At 35.6% G+C, this 18,404-nt stretch overlaps 2 protein-coding genes across 3 annotated transcripts; one reads left to right on the plus strand and one right to left on the minus strand.

The window, feature by feature from the left end:
• Positions 1-144: 144 nt before the first annotated feature.
• On the minus strand, positions 145-3,946 carry LOC113749231 (BTB/POZ domain-containing protein At4g08455). The gene is made up of 2 exons (XM_027292916.1): positions 3,569-3,946; positions 145-815 (listed from the first exon to the last, which is right to left on the minus strand). Exons 1-2 carry the CDS (start codon positions 3,842-3,844, stop codon positions 348-350), a joined length of 744 nt encoding a protein of 247 aa, XP_027148717.1. The 5' UTR covers positions 3,845-3,946; the 3' UTR covers positions 145-347.
• A 5,053-nt stretch (positions 3,947-8,999) lies between these two features.
• On the plus strand, positions 9,000-16,494 carry LOC113750062 (PHD finger protein EHD3). 2 transcript variants are annotated; one of them, XM_027293980.1, is made up of 7 exons: positions 9,000-9,084; positions 9,793-10,200; positions 12,713-12,946; positions 13,050-13,382; positions 14,021-14,110; positions 14,271-14,315; positions 15,156-16,494. In XM_027293980.1, the coding sequence occupies exons 2-7, from the start codon at positions 9,913-9,915 to the stop codon at positions 16,056-16,058; spliced, it is 1,893 nt and encodes a 630-aa protein (XP_027149781.1). In that variant the 5' UTR covers positions 9,000-9,084; positions 9,793-9,912; the 3' UTR covers positions 16,059-16,494. The 2 variants fall into 2 exon arrangements, with proteins under 2 accessions (XP_027149781.1, XP_027149782.1); XM_027293981.1 differs by lacking the exons at positions 9,000-9,084; positions 9,793-10,200 and adding an exon at positions 11,722-11,768.
• The last annotated feature ends 1,910 nt before the right edge of the window (positions 16,495-18,404 follow it).

Genomic DNA, 18,404 nt, shown 5'->3' on the forward strand with positions numbered 1-18,404 from the left:
TTGCACTACCAATACCATCCATGACAACCCGAAGGATGACTTTCAACGTAAAATATGGAAATGGGTGTTTATCTAGTCCAAGAGGATAGTTAAAAAGAAAAAAAAAATTCTCATTTTCAAGCCATACCCAGATTAGGCCGTCCCTAGAAAAGAAAAACTCTGTTTCAGTGGAATAAAAAATGCATGGGGTTTGGAATTTACAAGGTTTGAATGAAGAGAAATCAAAACATCCTGAAGCTATCCTCTTAATAAGCAATTTACATTAGAATATATATCTACTTGCATTATTGTTCATAGATGTTCCTACTCTATTCCATTTTGTCTCGTCTGCCAGACTGCAAAACCATCTATGCCTTTGGCGTAGAACCTTTGTTTGCTGCAGTGTTGACCTGTTTAGATAGATAAGCTTCATACAATTCCACAACCATGCGGGGTTCCTTCTCGACGAGTTCAGCGTACTCTTCCCGCTTGCGTAGTTTCTCCATGTTGTCCATGATCAGTGATAAGGCAGCATCAACCAAGCTTCTGGCATTGTGCTGGTGAGCAAAAGCGTAGATTGGGATTGAGTTCTCCCAGCTCAAGTTAGATATCAGAAACTTCTCACAGTAAGTCTTCAGATGTTTGACTTGGTACTTTTCAGCCAATACCAAGAGGTCACAAGCCATGTTCACATCAAGACAAGCTTCTGCAGTGTACAAGTAGTTGACGAAGGCGCGAAGGGCATCATATGACACATCACAAATTTTAATTGTTCCGCTGAGGCTTTCCTCCATCTTAATTTCCAGCATGGCTTTGAAAACTGGGGAACGGCTGGCCTGTTGCAAAACAAAATTCTCAATATCCTTGAGATAAATATGTTTTAACAGCTTTTATTGAACAGGACATTGTTGTGAATTCGTTCAGAGAAAGATCTCCAGGGTTAAGTGAACTTCTCAGGCTCTCAAATCAATGAGATTCAGCACCAAGACATGCTAAGCAAATAACTAGCAATCTGGGCATGTCCTCAAAACACCAGAATACATTCTTCTATACATACCATAGTAGCAAAAATCATGGTTTAGATTGACCTAAATTCTCTTTTAAACCTCAGCCATCAATTGAACATCTTCAACCAAATTGAAAGTTTTGTACTGATCACGTCATACATGCTGACCACTCTTTAAGATCACACACGAAAAATATAAATAAAAGGAAATAAAGATTAATAAGTAATTAGATTCTGCATAAATCTTCTATTAACGGATCCTAAAACTTATGCATGAATCTTCAATTACTGTCACCAGAATAACCACGTTCCTACAAAAAGATGGCTTAATTGTTAGCACAACACATGAACAATTTAAGTAATGAATTCCTCCAAATTTTATCAAAGCCAAAAAAGTAGCTCATGCAAGCAAACAAGCACCTACTTTAACAGGGCATGACCAAACAATACTTTGAATTTTATACACTAAAAAGGAAAAAGGAAACATGTAGAATATTATGTTGGTTTAAAATTACATGAGAAACAGGCACACAAGTGGGAGACGGGATCATTACCTTTATTTATTACTAAAGAACATTTTAACCTGAGCATTCTACTTAAAGCCACAGCTCCTACTTCCAACTGCAGGTAGGCAACAGCCAAATACTAATGACTCCTAACCTAGCTTTCCAGGTAATGTGAAATAGACATTCCATCAGCTATAGTGACCTCTCAGGTCCACAAGAATCTAAAACGTTGCCAGTTTATTTGTTCAACAAGTTGTATAAATTATCTCAATTTTACCCAAGTTTCTTTCCCAGACTGGAGCTCCTTAAGTTGAAGGTACATCATCACTTACTCTAATCCAAAGCGTTCAAAATAGAAACCACAACCATTGCACAATTGTCAGTATATGAGTTGTACCACTCTCCATAATGAGGCAAATCATTCATGTTCTACTAAATATGCTACAAAGATGTGGAATAATGGAGATATCAGATTTTCTCCCTAAGCCTGCCCTGCACAATAAACTCAATGAAAAGAATGCCCCTCGATTTGCAGGGATTATAACAATGTAGAAATTGTGAAAATCCTAACATAATACTTGTAACTCTTTGGGCCTAAACCAGTCAAATCTATAATCTTCAAAATTATCTCATGAAACCGCATTCCAGTATGCACATATTCTGTAATCGAGCGCCAATATGAAATATAAGAATTCATACGTGTGGCAGTAGCAATCGGGCTACATGAATAACAAGGGCAACAGAGAATTCAACAATTGTTTTACTAATAGTAGTTTCTGAATGTATCTGCAACTCCAACTGTAGAAGTGGTCTTATTTCTGTGACATTGAGTTGTCAAAGACATTGGAAACTTTGAATTAGTCATTGGCAAACCTCAGGCTTATCATCAAGCTACCCTCCAGGAAACTTGAAAACATCCATTAAGCACCACAATCACCTCAATGCTAAATTGCATGGACAGACTTTAAATAATGTGAAATGATGCACAAACATTGTTAACAAAAGAGTTGACACAATCAAAATGTTATTTCTAATTTCATAGTTGAATTAGTCAAGCCATTAAAAACCCAAGTTCGACTCAGATAAACACAATTACAAATTGGAAAATATTTAGGTAAACCTAACCTCTACGAACAGTTTAGATGCTAATACCCTTCTAGAATGCGCTAGTAATTATGCATACAATAAACCCACTTAAAACCTATTGGATACTTAGGAAATAGGAATCCTGCTCCTGCACAATTTCCTCAATGAAAAGAATGTCCCTAGATTTGCGGGGATTCGAACCCCAAGAACTGTGACGATCCCAATGTATTACTTGTACACTAATTTAATGCCCCATTGGGACTAAACCAGTCAAATCTGAAGTCTTGAAATTTATCTAATGGAACCGCATTACTCTATGCGCATTTCCTGGTTTTATTTCTGTGACATCAAGTTGTCATAGTGATTCAAAACTTTAGATTAGCCAAGATTACCTAATCAGAGAAGTTGGCATCATTACATTTGGCAAAGTTCAGACATATCATCAGACTACCATCCAAGCAACTCTTTAAATACATACACATTAAGCACCACTATTATATAAATGCCAAATTGAGCGAACAGACTTAAAATAATGTCAAATGTTACACAAATGAGTTAAAGAACCTTCTTTTTCTTCTTTTTTTTTTTTAATTTCATGGTTGAACTAGTCAAGCCATAACAAACACAAGTTTGACTAAAGACAAACACATTTTCAACCAGAAATATTTAGGCACGGCTAGCCTATTCAACACTGCTTTGACTGGATGTACCCTTCTAGATTGTGCGAGCAATTATGCATACAGTACAACCGCTAAAAGATCGAAATTGTACCAAGCGCATCAGTAATTGTACCATTTGCTTTATTATTTGTACTTTCAACCAATGTACAAGTATTTGAAGCGTGGACTAAGCATACAGTTCCAACTTTTGCAGCATTGCCCTTCAATCATTTCCGCTACAAAAAAGTTCTAACGTACTTCAAGCAACAACAGCTGTACCCCGAGCATGAATCATTGTACTACTAATCTAAAGCCGATCAAAAAAAACTAACCAGAACGGCCCGATGGGCGGGGACGGGTAAGGGCTGACAGGAGGCGGTGGAATGGTCATCAGAGGCGACCAAAACGACGTCGGTGAAGAGAGGAGGGGAAAGGAGCGGGGGGCCCCAGAAGAAGCGGAGGAAGTTGACTTTGGACTTGAGGTCGTCGATCTCACGCTTGAGCTCTTCCTCGGTCTCGCTGGCCTCCTCGTAGCATTCTCGGCACGTGCCGGCGTCACGTGACCCGTACTCCTCCTTGCACGACAAGCATTTCATCGTCTCCGCCATCTCTTCTTCTTCGTCTTCGCCACTGCTGTCGCCAATTGAAGGGAGATGACGATGACGACGACGATGATGTCGTGCAGGGTTTCTAGTAGTGGGCCGAAGGCGTCAGCGTGGAGTGTCAACAAGTTTAAGGACTTTTTGGTCTTTTCATTGGCTGAACCGGAGAGCATATATTTCTAGCTAGTCTTTTTTTTTTTTTTTTGGCCAACACAGGGGTGTCCCGGTCAAGACCCGAAGGCAGCCTGACTAATCCCCTGCACCTGGAGTACAGCACCACCCCAATCGCACCCCGGCGTTAAGTGAGATTCGACCCCACGACCTGCGAGTGCCGGAAGCAGCCACAGACCGCGTGATATAGCCCCGGGGTATATATTTCTAGCTAGTCTGTTCCCCTATTTTTTGGTTAATGAAATATTGTAGGAGAAGAAATTACCCCACTATGCTTTTACCGCTAGCTCCCCCTGATTTGTCTCTTTAGTTTATTCAATTTTTCCAACTCTTACACCAGTCCTAAATTGTTGTACTATTAATAATGGAGGAAATTCTAAACAGTGACGATTCTATAAATGCGATGTGAGTATAAATGATTGAATGAATCTTATATATACTGACAGTGTATATATTATTACGATTGGATGTATAACATAGAGCAAAATTTGAATTTTAAATTTAAATTTAAATAAGTTGTCATGCATTCAATGATAATTATGTATATACTATCAGTGTATAAAAGATTAATTCTAAATTATTTAGCAGTTCCTGAGTAAAATGCTAGCCTTCGTGGTTTGGAGTTATTTATTGATTTTGGACTTGTTAATCATATTCTTTAGGTTGAACTTTACAAGTTTAACCAATGTTATAGTAGTGTTTTCTTCTTCCATTTTGGTTTTGGTTTTTGAGATTTTTGTAGTAAAAAAAAAATGTAGAGGTCTCCACAAAAATAATGCATAATAGTAATGACTTACCATGCCTTGGGGCTAATTTTGGCATTTAGATTGTTACAGAATTTAGGTTACGGTTCTATATCATTCTTAGCAATAATGAGTAAGGGCAGAGTGTCTGGAACATTTTTCAGAATGCTAATATCATTTACTTATAACTAAATGTATATATTATTATTTCGTAACACAAAACGTCTCTTTGATTTTTGTAATATAAGGGAAAAAAAATACTTGTGTACTGATTAACCAATATTTTTTCATAGACATTTTTATGTCTATGTACACAAAATAAGCGTTTACATTTGTTTCTATATATGCAAATATTTGTTGATCCATTCCTAGGTAAGCTGCGCAGATTTAATTCTGCAGTATAGTATCCACCATAGGCTATATATCCTCTCCACATCTTACAAGCTGACTATAGGATGAATGAATTTGGCTCGTGCTTGCTTCCTTTTTCAAGTGCCATAAAAATGCATGCAGAAAGCTTGATCAGGTCTTTGGTAAGTGCAGTATTGGTCGACATTTTCAGCCATCCAGTAAAATTCCAACACCAGCCCCAGTCCTGCGTCGAAATTAAAACCGAGTTGTGATGCTCTCCAGATTCTTTTAAATGGTTCACATTCTAGGCACAAATGTGAATTTGATTCCTCCTTATATCCATTCATTATTGGACAATAGGGATTTGATACTACAACCTCCTCTTTTAAAAGAGTGCTAAGTTGTCAGGACAAGAATTGTGAGAGAGAGTCTCCAAAAGAAGAAAAGAAATGACCTGTTGTTGCAGGCGGGGATAGACCCCATATTATCTTCCAAATGCTTATTTTCAGCAGCATCTTGTTCTTGATTTACAAAAGAAGATTGTGAACTTATGCACACCTGCTGTTGTTTTCACGCTTGATGATACTCTTTTTTTTTCGTTTCTTGACATATAAAACTAATGGTTTCAAAGGTAGTTTTGTGAATTAATTTAGTACCCACTCGTAGATTTTTAAGCACTTCAAGAAAAAAGTTAAGGTGATAGGGTGGAGGGAGGATGATGGAGGCGAAAATGCGAGATGTAGGGGGAGGGGGGCGGGGTGAAAGAGACCGATGAGGAAAAGGGAAATGGAGAGTGGCGGGAAGAGCTAGTTGATTGGAAGGGAAAGTGATGTGTGAGTATTTTTTATAGGGTTATTATCACTTTACCCCCTTAACGTTTGGTGCTACTATCAATTTCCCCTTTAACGTTATCTTTTAGTCACTTTACTCCCAAGACTAACGGTCAAACTGAACGGAGTTTGTTAATTAAAGTGAAAAAACATGTTTAACTCTTAAAATTATTATCACTTTATCCCCATAAAATATAGCGTCATTATCAATTTTCCCCCTAGAGTTATTTTTTAGGCAATTTATTCTACCATTAAACCAATTTAGTAAGTTAAAAAACTTTAAAAAAAAATACCCTCCTCTTTGCATAATAAAAATAATAAAAAATTTAGAGTGACTCTTCTCCTTTTTAGTATCAAGAAAAAAAGTCAAAGTATTAATTTCTTTATTTTTTGACAATCTTATTAATATTGAAAAAAATAAAAAGATGGAGAGGGGGAGGGGGAGATGGAGAGGGAGAGAGAGAGAACTCAATTCTTTTTTTAAAAATTACAAATAAGAAAGAATTAAATACTTTTATTATTTTAAAATTATTTCACTTTTTTGTTTATCACCAAATTCCAATGCTAATCTCGACAACTTTAAAGTAATACAATAATTTTAGACTTTTTTTTATTTTTTTTTGTAAAATCTAATTTTTTGTCTCCTTCTTTCCAATCTCTTTTTCTTTTCCTAGTATTAATAAATGTGAAGAAAAAAGAAATTTGAGAAAACCCTTTTATTTTTATGTTTTCTATCTCTTAAAGTGAAAAAAAAAAAGAAGAATAACCATTCCAACTTTTTTATTTTTAATGATATATAAAAGTGGGTAAATATATTTAAAATTTTTTGATCATACTAGTTAGATTAACGATGAGATAAAATGCCTAGAAAATAATATTAGAAACTAAAGTAATTGTATCACTATAATCTAAACGAATAAAGTGATAATAACAATGTAGTAATGCTATAAAATAAAGGGTATTTTTGTCCAAAATTTCTTAACATATTGAGTTGAATTATCAATGGGGGTAAAGTGACTAAAATATAACGTTAGAGGGTAAACTGATAATAGTGATATAGTTTAAGGGGGTAAAGTGATAATAACCCTTTTTTATATTTTGGGATATTTTTTGTGTGCGTGTGGGAGTTTAGATAGTTTTAAGATTTTTTTTGAATGTTTTTAAGAGAATTATTATGAATGGGTGTTTTAATCAAACAAATGAATAAAATGTTTTTCCAAAACGAAACAAACAAACAGAGCCATTAATGTCATTTCAAAGTCTTTATGATATTTAAAGGATCATACAATTATAAAATACCCTTGCAAGTAGAGAAATTGGAACGTCAAACAGATCCAAAGAAGTAATAATTCGATTTTAAAGAAAGTAAGACTTAAAAAAAGATTTCATCAGCTTAGTGTAAAAGAAAATTCCAATTTCTTTATTAACATTATCATGACACAAAATCACAAAAAATGATGAATAAAGTTTAGAAAGAAAGTGATGATATAGTAAGTTACAAACGAATCAAACTGCTTACGAGCAGCTCGAGTTCGAGCTTGATCAACATCGAGTGCGAGTTGAGTTTGAACTGACCAAGTCGAACTCGAATTCAAAGATACTCAATTCGTTAACTCGCGAATCGACTCGATTATATATATATATATATATATATATATATAATTTCAATAATAAAATTATTCATATTTCTAATATTTTATTATTTTTTAAGAGAAATTATTATTTTAATCATTTTTTAAATATAAAATAAAATTTTTTTTTAACTCAAGCTCTACTCGAATTTGAGTCAAGTTCGAACTCGAACTTTACATTGAGAATTCGTTGAGTTCAGATTCAAATTTCATAAAACTAAATTAAGTTTCGATTCGATGAGGATAAAATTTGACTCGACTCGGATCTTTTGCAACCCCCTATGATGGAGCGATGAATGACAAATGACAACAATACAAGAAAATTTCTATAACCACCAAAACCATGACCCATATTATATTATTATGTCCTCTTTTAACCGGCTGCTATAAGTAAACCATCATATTAAAACAGGCATGCACGATCAAGTAATCAAAGACCGACGACCTTGTAGCTACGGGTATGTTCAGTTGCTAGATCTGTCAATCGGGCCTAATGAATCGGGCTTTTACAAGTTCGAGCTCAACTCATTTAATTTGCAATATTTTTTGAATTTCGAATTAATAAATGTGAAATTCATACTCAACTCACATAATACTCGGGTTGTGAGCCTTATTCGACCTTAGTTGAAACTCACTTATTACTCCTTAATTTTTTTAATATAATTACTCTAACTGTTAAGTTGTAAAACTAATTTAACATTTATAAGACTATAATATTAAAACTAAACATGAACAAATAATGATTCTTAAAAAGTATATAAATCAAAAAATTTTCAACAATATTTATATTTAATTCATTCAAAATACATGAAAAATAGTAATAAAACATGCGGTTATATGTCAATACATCTTTAAAAGTTGGAACTTTTTTATAGCCTTGTGATTTAAATCCAAACATGCTTGATGATTTGTGTTTCTAGACCAAAAAGAAATCAACCAATATTATGTCAAAAAAAAAATTTACTCAACTAATAAGAAAAGTTAGAGATTCAGTTATACATTACTAATATTGGTTCTCAAGAAAACTCATAGAAGAGTCTTCAAATGTATTTTGTGATTTGTAATTTATATATATTTAATATTTAGTAATACTATATTTTAACAAAATATAAATATTATATATATATATAAGTAATTAAAGGGTCGGCCCTATATTGAATTTGAATCTAATGAGACCCAAACTCGGCTAATATTTAATTCCAATCTAATTTTTAGATTCAAACTCAGGCCAGTTCACTAAAAAGTCGGATTCATTGGGCTTTTTGTGGAACCAAACGAGCTGAGGTCGGGTTGGCCAAATCCCATTGACAGTCCTATCAGTTGCTCGTCACGAGTGACCGGAAATTTTAAAGTACCCAAACGCCCCCTCCAATTTTTTTAAACTTTAAAATACACCCTCTCGGATGGTAACTCTTCTTTTGCTCCTGTTCTTGTCTCTGTCTCTCTCTCTCTCTCTTCTATCTCAGAAGTCAGAACTTCTTCATTTCTAGGGCTCAGAAACACCACCTTGTTTTACACAAGTAAGTCCCTTTATTGCTCTGGTCCTCTAAATGCATTAGCGTGTGGTTTTTGTGCCTTTTACTCTGTTTAATGTAATTTATTATTATTTTTTATGAATTAAGTTTTTGTTAACTTTATACTAGCTGAGGAGTCATATTTGTTACTTTTCTTTGGCTTTTCTTCCTTCTTTTTGTTTTTGATCAAGTTTAGTGATTTTAGAGGTACTGAGTTCTTGAATTTTGTCTTTTCTATGTTTGAAATGCGATTATTATCTGGTTGTTTTGTTTCCAGTAATGTATAATAGCAGCACATTGTTTTTATGGTACTAATTGGGAATTTTTAGCGGAATTATGACTATGTAGGTCTTTGAAATTCTTGAGTAGTCGATGTTTCAAATGGGTTTTCTTTGTTTAATGTGTTTGTGCATGTGTGAAACTAGATTTGCCTGAATATTTCTGAAACGAATTGGATTCAAGAATGCAGTTTTGCTTATTAGTTTGTTGATTTCTAGTTTAAAAAGTCTTGTATTATGAGAATAGGGGAACGGGTTTGCCTTTGGCTGCCTATGCTAAGGACCTGAAGATTATTGGATTTTAAGAGGTGGAATTAAATTGTGAAGCCCTAGTTTTCTGGTTGTAAAAGTTGTTTGTTTTGTGGAATTTACGTTTGTGATCCTTTTATCATTTTGATGGTAAGATGGGTTTGCTTTTGTTTGTATGAATTTGCAGAGAAGTTGAAGAATTGTGGTTGTAAAGATTTGGAATTGCACGGTGACACCCTAGGAGTTTTTAGATGCAAATTTTTTGTACTTTAGATTTATTTTTTTTCCAATTAACCTGAAAGGTAAGATGGTTGATCAAGATGGGGATAATACTGGTAGTGCTGGTGTCACGGGGTCAGTTGGCGAGGCTGTGGATGGAAATATAAACACGAATGGATTTGTTGTTCAATCTGAAAATGGTCGGACTGCAAATGGGAATTTTGCAGGGTCCTCAGGAGAGAGTTTTCAGACTGCAAATGGGAATATTGCGGGGTCCTCAAGAGAGAGTTTTCGGACATACAAGAGGAGAAAACGTGCCCAAGCAGTTGAAGATGTAAGGTCTTCAGGGGATTTGGCTGGTCAAATTGAAGAAAAGGCAAGTTTGCAATAAAGCTGTTGTGAATTATTAAGAACAGAGAGAATGTTAAGCTGGGTTGATTGATACATCGTTAACTGAAACATCCTTTGCCATGCTATTTCTGTGGTGGCATTTGGATCTAGTTTGAGTTTTAAAACTGTATTAAGCTATTAAAAATTTTCAGTTCTTTTTCAAGCATTTCCATGGCTATTACTATGCTATTCTAATATCATTCTCTTCCTTGTGTTGGTATCTGTAACGTTATGCTATTTCCATTGACAGCATGAGATAGTAGTCACATTTTTGATAAAAGTGTTACTGAAGTGTCTTGCACAAACATGCAGATAATGATTAAATTTTTGCAATCAAAATTCATGATGAAGAGATTGAATAGAGATTCTCTTGAGAAGAGAACAAATCTGAATGGTTAAATAGAATTGAATATGTTTGTTTGTGCCAGAGATCTGTATGTATCATCTCTTTTTATTATCTGTATAGTTTATGGTTAGCTGCATCCTCTTTGTTTTTTCTTGAGCCTAACCTTGTAATTTTTCTCTTGCTCTGTTAGTAGGACACACAGCATCTTGGACATTCCCTGAAGTCTGTTATTTGTTCCTTTTTTTTTTTATTTCTGGACTTAAAATTGACTCAGTGAGAAAGGAGTCACCCTTTTAAACAATTTTTGTTTTCATTTAGGAAAAGAAAGGCCATGACAACTAGCACAAAACACTTGGACATCAAGTGATGAAAACTTGAGTTTATGCACAGATTGAGTTGATAGGAAGAATGTGATAGCTGCTCCTGCATAAGTTGCTTCAGAGATTGTTTGCAGTGGAATTTGTTCTTGTCAAGACCATTAGAAAAACAAAAATGTTAGCGTAAAGGGTATTGCTGGGAAAGAATGAAATAAGAAAGCAAAAGACATGTTAGCTGTCTATTGAGTTAACACATGTTTTCGGATTGGCTGGACTTCGGATCTTGGTTTCTCCCACTAGGATTAAAAGGAGAAACTATTTGACAGAAAAAGTTCCTGTGATAAATAGGATATATATAAATGTATGTTCTGCAAGTCCAAGAGAACTGATACTGTAGTATGGCAGGCTTGCCCTTCTTCTTTGAGCATTGATATGGTTGCAAGAGTTCTTTTGCACATTAAAGATTTTTCTGAAGCCAGCATACCTTTTTTGTTTGGTGGAATGAGTTTTCTGCAGGAACTTGGTTTATTTTTTTATATTTTATATTTTTGGTTTTAGAAAGCCAAATTGTAGATGGATGTAGCTGTTAGGTGCCTCCTATAATTCTTCTTGTTCTCAGTTCCAATCTCATTATCCTTCTGACATTGTACCAGATTCTTTATCAATGCAGATATTACCAGGAATATCAGACATTAGTTTGTATCTGTTTCCCTAGTATCAACTGTGTGCAGATTTGCATTATTTTATTAAGTTAAAAATAAAAAATTTTGTGAAGGCATTTAGTGAATAGCCTTTGAATTTATAGTATTTTTAGATTTTTTACCTCATCTGAGAAAATTCTTACAGGATGGAGATAGAACATCTGAAAACACGTGCTAAAGATGCAAAAAGGTTTGGAAATTTTTTTTTCAATATGCTGGAATAAAAATAAATATCTGTTACGTGACTGTTGTCGAACAACAATTTCAGTTTTATAATGTCCCAGCAGCCATTGCTGGTAACGAGATTTCATATCAATATCATTTCCACTGAACACTCCACTGTCTTATCTTCTTGTTTTCGCCAAGGGACTCACAATTGTAATTGATGGTATTTCTTTGTTCTTTTCTTCTTTATTAGCACAATCTATCCATTTCCTGCCAATCCTCATGCATAATATCTTTAGTCCTTAGAAATTGACACAAGGGTGCTATGCGGCTTTTTTTTTTGGTACTGAATTGTGGAAAATACAAGATGCCTCTGCTGCTCTTTTGGAAAACCTTTTTCTGCGCAAACTGCTCACTTTTGCACACTCTGTGGTCATAGCTTGTGAAGGAATTCTAGGATATTGTCGGTTTTACATTCGAGGAGGAAAATGGGTAGTTAGTCTAACTACAAACTAAATCTACTTTAAAAATGCCCTTTTGTTTCTTGATGTAAGATGTTGCAGTGAAGGGCACTTTTGAAATATCAAAATTTCACATCACAAGAAATTAGCTTTTTTAAATGTAGTGTCATGGCCTCAACTGGTGAGTTAGAATCCAGTCAAACACTCCTTTAGCACCATTCTTCATGCTTTTTGACAAGAGTTGTGTCTTAGTTCTAACTTTTCTACGTTTTGCCCTGGACAAACTATCAAACCAGAAAAGTGATTAGTCTGCCAAGGCAACATGTCCGTATATGACTTATTTTCCCTTTTATCACAATTCGAAAGACTAGGATATTTGTAATGTCATTTTCCCCTATGGAAGATATTAAAACCTATGTGTCGGGATCTTTTTATTATTTATCTGCCTTTGTGCATTTATTCTTGTGCTATTTTGGTAGTTATACCATTGCTGTTTGATATGTTGCAGTTGACTAAAGGACTGTGGGATGTGGATAATGAATGTTGTTCTGCACACGCTGGTGTTGCTGGGACGGGAATGCATGTGGGAATGACTTTTTCCTATGATCCCTCACTTAAGCACTTAAGAAATGTTGTACTGGAGCACATATGCAAGTCTTTAAAGGGTGAAGGTGGTCTGGAGGAGTGTATTCGGGACGCACTTGTGCATCCTTCAGAAAATGGCTGCACATCTGCAGTTAAGGTATGCTAACCATTTTGTACATTCCTAGACTATACATAGGTTGACAAAGCACTATCATTTCTTGAGCGTTAAGTGATTTGTGTTTGTAATACTCTGTCTCCAGGAGTCCGTTCATTCTTGTGAGGATGGGAAAAAGTGCTCCTCTCCTTCAGGGCGTCTGTATGACCGGATCCAAAATGCCTGTAATGGCATTGAAGGTGCCATATTGGATTCGTCTATAAATGAAACTAACAATTGGATAGTCACAGAGAGATGCAAAAGAACTTTTTCTGATGTTATCATGTCTGAAAAGTTTGCCCTTTTGTGCAACATGCTTCTTGAAAATTTTCAAGGGATGAAGGCAGACAAACTTTTTGATATTAGCCTCATGAACTCGCGGATAAAGGAAGGAGCGTATGAAAAATCACCGGTGCTTTTCTTTTTAGACATTCAACAGGTATATTTTGAAAGCATGCTCGAGGTATAACTGTTATTGCATGCTTAATGTCTTGAATCCCTAAAGTAATTTTACTTATTTGCTGATTTAAGAGATCTGTACTCATCAGAGACAGGAGAAATAAAACATGGTTAGAAGAGAACCAGTTGCTATTGATCTCACATACGTTATTAACAGAATTGGATGCCCCATGCTTCATTGACTAATTTTGCAGCATTTAGGTGCTGTAGAGCCTTGTCTGGTGATCTAAGTATAGGACCATTGAGTTTGTAGTGTTCTCATTCCTCTTTTCTTGAAATGTTTATACCTGCCGAAATCGATGATGAGGGCTTGGTGGCTGAAAACTTCTTTTGGTGGCTGAAAACTTCTTCTTCTTGTAATTGATTGAATCTACTTCTGAAACACATCAAGGCATATTAGGAATTTGATGTGTATAGTTGTAAAAAGCTGATTAGTCAACTCTTTTGTCACGGTTTCAAAAAGTCTTGGCATTTCTCTATCAGATTGAACATGGATTTTATGCAAAAAGCAAATAGTATTTTTTCCCTGAATGGAACAACATATATAAATGAAGCTGAGGATGATGATGTGGTAGTGCTTCTCATGATTTGTATCTGGATCTTGACCAACTTTTGTAGATCTGGACCAAGCTTCAGAAGGTTGGCACAGACATAGTTGCCCTTGCAAAGGATCTCTCAGAAAAGTCAAGGACTATGTACCATAAACAGGTAGATGTACCTTCCTGCAGATGTTCCTGTGCTGTCTTTAGTGTCACTTTATTTGTTTGTCCTATTATCTTCCAGTTTATACAGTTTTTGTTTGTCGCATTGTCCTCCAGTTTTATACAGGTCAATATATTGATGTAGTTATTGTTGTTTGCTTTGTCAGATTGGGGGATTGATGCGTGCTGCTTCTGATGATGGTGCCATTGAGGTGAGGGTTTTGCTTCTGTAAAAGGGTGGTTGGCTTAGCTGGTTTGGCTTTGAAGATCAAGTAGTATTACTGGAAAAACCTATTTTACCACTTTGCTTGGACAATATTTGAATGTTTGTTTCTAGATTGTACAAAAGGGAACAAATGACTGAAAGTAAAAACTAAAATTCACAACCACTTTTCCTGCATTGCTGTTTGAGGGAAGTAATGCTATGAGTGCATGGTTAAACTGTTCTCTCTCTCTCTCTCTTCTTTCCCCCATCTTTCCCCCAGTCTTTTAATATTTTTAGGGGTCCGTACATCTGGGTTTTAAGGTGAAGCATTAGAATCTGTTTTGAAGAGATGTTTAGTCTGGAATGAACATAGGACATGACAAGCTGCTAGAGATTCTGATTGTTGTTAATGTGTTTGGTTAAGTATCATAGGAGATAGATCTCTGGTTTTTATTTGCATGAATTTGTACGATATCATATTTTGGTGTTTTCACTGGATCAATCTCTAGTTAGCATCATGTAAGTATTAATTATTGCATAAATTGAACATTCACTTGTTATAGTTCTTTTCAAATTGTATAAATTGTGTATCACTAGATTTGATTAAAAAGTCTTGTGGACTTTCAATGATTTGCCACCTAGATTCTTCAGGATCATATGCTCAGATTTTTAATCTAGTCGAGAAGTTGTAATATTAAAATATATCGCTAGTCATATTATTTTCTTTGCTATCCTATATGGAAGCTGTTGAAAAAAGGGTTGTTTCTGCAATGAAATGTAGTTTCAGGATCACGTTATTATGTGATTAGGTACTGGAAGTGAACTTATGGAATTTATTGTTTAACAGTTTGTGACCCAAGAATCTGACATGCATGCTAAAGTGGAGCAAACGGATGCCTGTGGCATATACAAAGTCTGCACCTGCAAGCGATGTGGAGGCAAAGCCGATGGAAGAGATTGTCTCGTCTGTGATTCATGCGAGGAGATGTATCACGTTGCCTGCATTGAGCCGCCAATCAAAGAAAGTCCTCAGAGAAGTTGGTACTGTGCCAGTTGTACTGCTAAGGGGATTGAATCACCACATGACAACTGTGTGGTTTGTGACAGGTTGAATGCCTCCAGGTCTTTAGTTCATGATGGAGTTGATGAGCTTAGTAATGCAGAAACACTGGTGGAGTTGGAGGAGAGTTCAAATGGTTTAACAGATGATGATACTAATGTTGCAAAAGGGGGTAAAGTTATTACTCATTGCAATGTCTGTAGAATGGACATAAAAAATGGTCAAAAGCTTAAAATATGTGGCCATGCCTTCTGCCCCCACAAGTTTTACCACGCACGATGCTTGACCAGTAAGCAGTTGGATTCTTATGGCCCCCAGTGGTATTGTCCTTCATGTCTTTGTAGAGTTTGCCTTGCTGATCGTGATGATGACAAGATTGTCTTGTGTGATGGGTGTGATCATGCATATCACATCTACTGCATGCAACCACCACGCAGCACGGTTCCTAGGGGCAAATGGTTTTGTAGAAGGTGTGATGCTGAAATTCGGTCCATACGCAAGGCTAAAAGGACATATGAGAACCTGCAAAGGAGATTAACCAAGAGACCTGGAGAGGGAAAAACACCTCATGTAGAAAAGGGGGAAAAAGAGGAGGCTCTAGAAAAATCTGGTGGTGTGGACATGCTTTTAAATGCTGCAAGAACTCTTAACTATGAGGAAGATCTGGCTGCTAGGCGGGTAAAAATCTGACTGTTTGGACAACCTCCCTTGTACACTGTCTCGAGGGAATTTTGTGATAGAACTGTAATTTTCACGTTATTGAGTAGTTTTGCTGCATCCTTTGGGCTGCTGGTGTTTTGGATAGATCGTAGACTTAGTCAACAAGTTGATTCTCACTGTGGAAAGGCGCGTATGGCTCTGCTTAATGTACATCCTTGAATTGCAGTATGTAAAAGTAGAATGTTAGCCTGCTCCCTTTTGAAGTGCATATTTCTGGGGCAGTCTTTCTGTTTGGCATCCTAAAAATCCTTCTTAGGCTCTGCTTGTTAGTGGATTCTCTCCTTTTCTAAAGTGCCCGGCCTAAGGTAGTAGTTCATGTTGTTGTAAAATGAGAGCATCCCTTGCCTTGAACATCAAAAGATCGTTGAAATGTTTCAAGTAGATATTTGATTTCCGGTTTGTGACAGTCTTGATTTTTAGATTAGTAAGTGCTTTTGCTCATGGTTGGTAAGATGAACATGTAGTTCCTGTTTGGGAAAATACTAGATTTCATCCGTAAACTTTGGGTCATGGACACATTTTGTTCTTAAACTTTCTAGCATGACATATTTAGTATTTGACCTATCAATTTTTGATCAATTTCATCATCAACCAGGAAATTAATTGGATTGAACGGATATTAGAGTTGGAAAGAAAGGTATTGGAGTTGGAAGAGTGAATATAGTCGTTTTATTTCGCTGAATTTAAGTCGTGTAAGGTTTTTTACTGAACAAATTTTGGCTCATCAAGTGCTCAATTTCCGCTCAAATTGATTGGTGTCCTATTTGCGGATGAAATTGGTCAAAAATTGATAGTTCAGATACTAAATGTATGAGTTTGAACACGAAATATGTGTTCATGATACAAAATTTAGAGATGAAAACTGATATTTTCCCTTCTTAATTTGTTGATGCTGTTTGCTGTGTGTTTCACAATGTCAATTTGATCTTAAAAAAAATAGCCATAAATTTTATTTATACCTGATGCACTTTTCATCCTCAAAGTTGTTGACCAATTTCATCCTCAATGTTCCATCCCAAACACATTTCATCCTCAAAGTTCCGTAATTTTGGCCAATTAAGGACAATTGACAGGAAATGGAGGACAAATTAAATATTGGGACGGAACTTTGCACGTGAGAAGCACGATACGTTAGATCCAACTTTATACCCAACATAATCGGGTCAGATCCAACTAGAGCCACTTTTTCTAACGGACGAAAATTTGAAAAATAGCAAAAGGAAAAAAGCTTCAGTCTTCTCCTTCTTTCTCTCAATTCTTCAGCCCTAAAAGTTTTGTTTGGCCAATCGTTTTATCCACTTTTCGAGTATTTACTGGCAAGAAGAAGGGCATAGACGGCATCCGTGGAGCATTTTAGGTGAAGAAAAAAAGGCATTGCAGAAGAAAGAGCTCCACATTTGTCCACCCCCAAATTACGGTATTTATACCCAAAATCAACAACTACATTGCATAAAGATATGTGTTTTTTTGGAGAAGGAAACCTGATATGTGGTCCTTTGTGTTTGTACTTTTATCCCACTATAATTTATGGCTATTTTTTTTTTCAGATCTGGCCATTTGCATGAGGTATAAATAAATTAAAAAATTTGTCTTGGTTTGATTATTATAGTGTGAATGTGGTCCCTTATGTTTGATGATAGTTGCTGCTTGACTATAATTTTGTGGTGAGAGTGACTAATAAACAATAATGCTTGGTTTTTGCCGGCCATGTGTATGGAAAAAGAGTTAAAGTGGTCCTTGTTAGGTAGTTTTTGTGTGGGTCAACAGTTTGTTGCGTTGAAATGATGAAGCTTTTTTTTCCTTAAAGAGTCTGATATATATTGTTTTCTTTAACCAGAAACAGGCAGCACATTTATCACATTAAGATGTTACCATGGAGGCCTCATTTCATATACCCCTGATCCCCATTATGAAGGTGGAGATTTGTGTGTTTTTGACTATATTGAGAGTATAGGTCTAAGTGTTTTCAAAGTGGATAGATTAACTGAGAGTACTGGTGTATATGGTTATAAGGTGTACTATGATTGGGAAAATAACACTTTTAGGAGGATAAACAACAGTAGGGAGTTGAATGGTTATGTTAAGGGGGAGGTTAGACCAACTAAGGAAGTTAACTTATACCTTGAAGTATCCTTTCATGAAATTCTAGTACAACAACTTGGTTATGATCTGTATGAGGTAGATGAGATAGAAAATGAACCCCAAAATGGTGATGGTAACAATAATATTAGGGATGAAGGTCAAGGAGGGTGTGCTGCTAATAATTGTGATAATAATTCCAATGCAAGTGATGAGACTTTATTTTCAACTATTGAT

This window comes from Coffea eugenioides, chromosome 10, assembly GCF_003713205.1.
Source record: "Coffea eugenioides isolate CCC68of chromosome 10, Ceug_1.0, whole genome shotgun sequence".
NCBI lineage: Eukaryota > Viridiplantae > Streptophyta > Magnoliopsida > Gentianales > Rubiaceae > Coffea > Coffea eugenioides.

Bases quoted from the DNA above. Each gene is read 5' to 3' on its own strand.
- LOC113749231 (XM_027292916.1), bottom strand. From the start codon at position 3,844: ATGGCGGAGACGATGAAATGCTTGTCGTGCAAGGAGGAGTACGGGTCA. The intron at 816-3,568 runs GTTAGTTTTTTT...GTTTTGCAACAG, and splicing joins CCGCCCATCGGGCCGTTCTG to GCCAGCCGTTCCCCAGTTTT.
- LOC113750062 (XM_027293980.1), top strand. From the start codon at position 9,913: ATGGTTGATCAAGATGGGGATAATACTGGTAGTGCTGGTGTCACGGGG. The intron at 10,201-12,712 runs GCAAGTTTGCAA...GATATGTTGCAG, and splicing joins CTGGTCAAATTGAAGAAAAG to TTGACTAAAGGACTGTGGGA. The intron at 13,383-14,020 runs GTATATTTTGAA...CAACTTTTGTAG, and splicing joins TCTTTTTAGACATTCAACAG to ATCTGGACCAAGCTTCAGAA.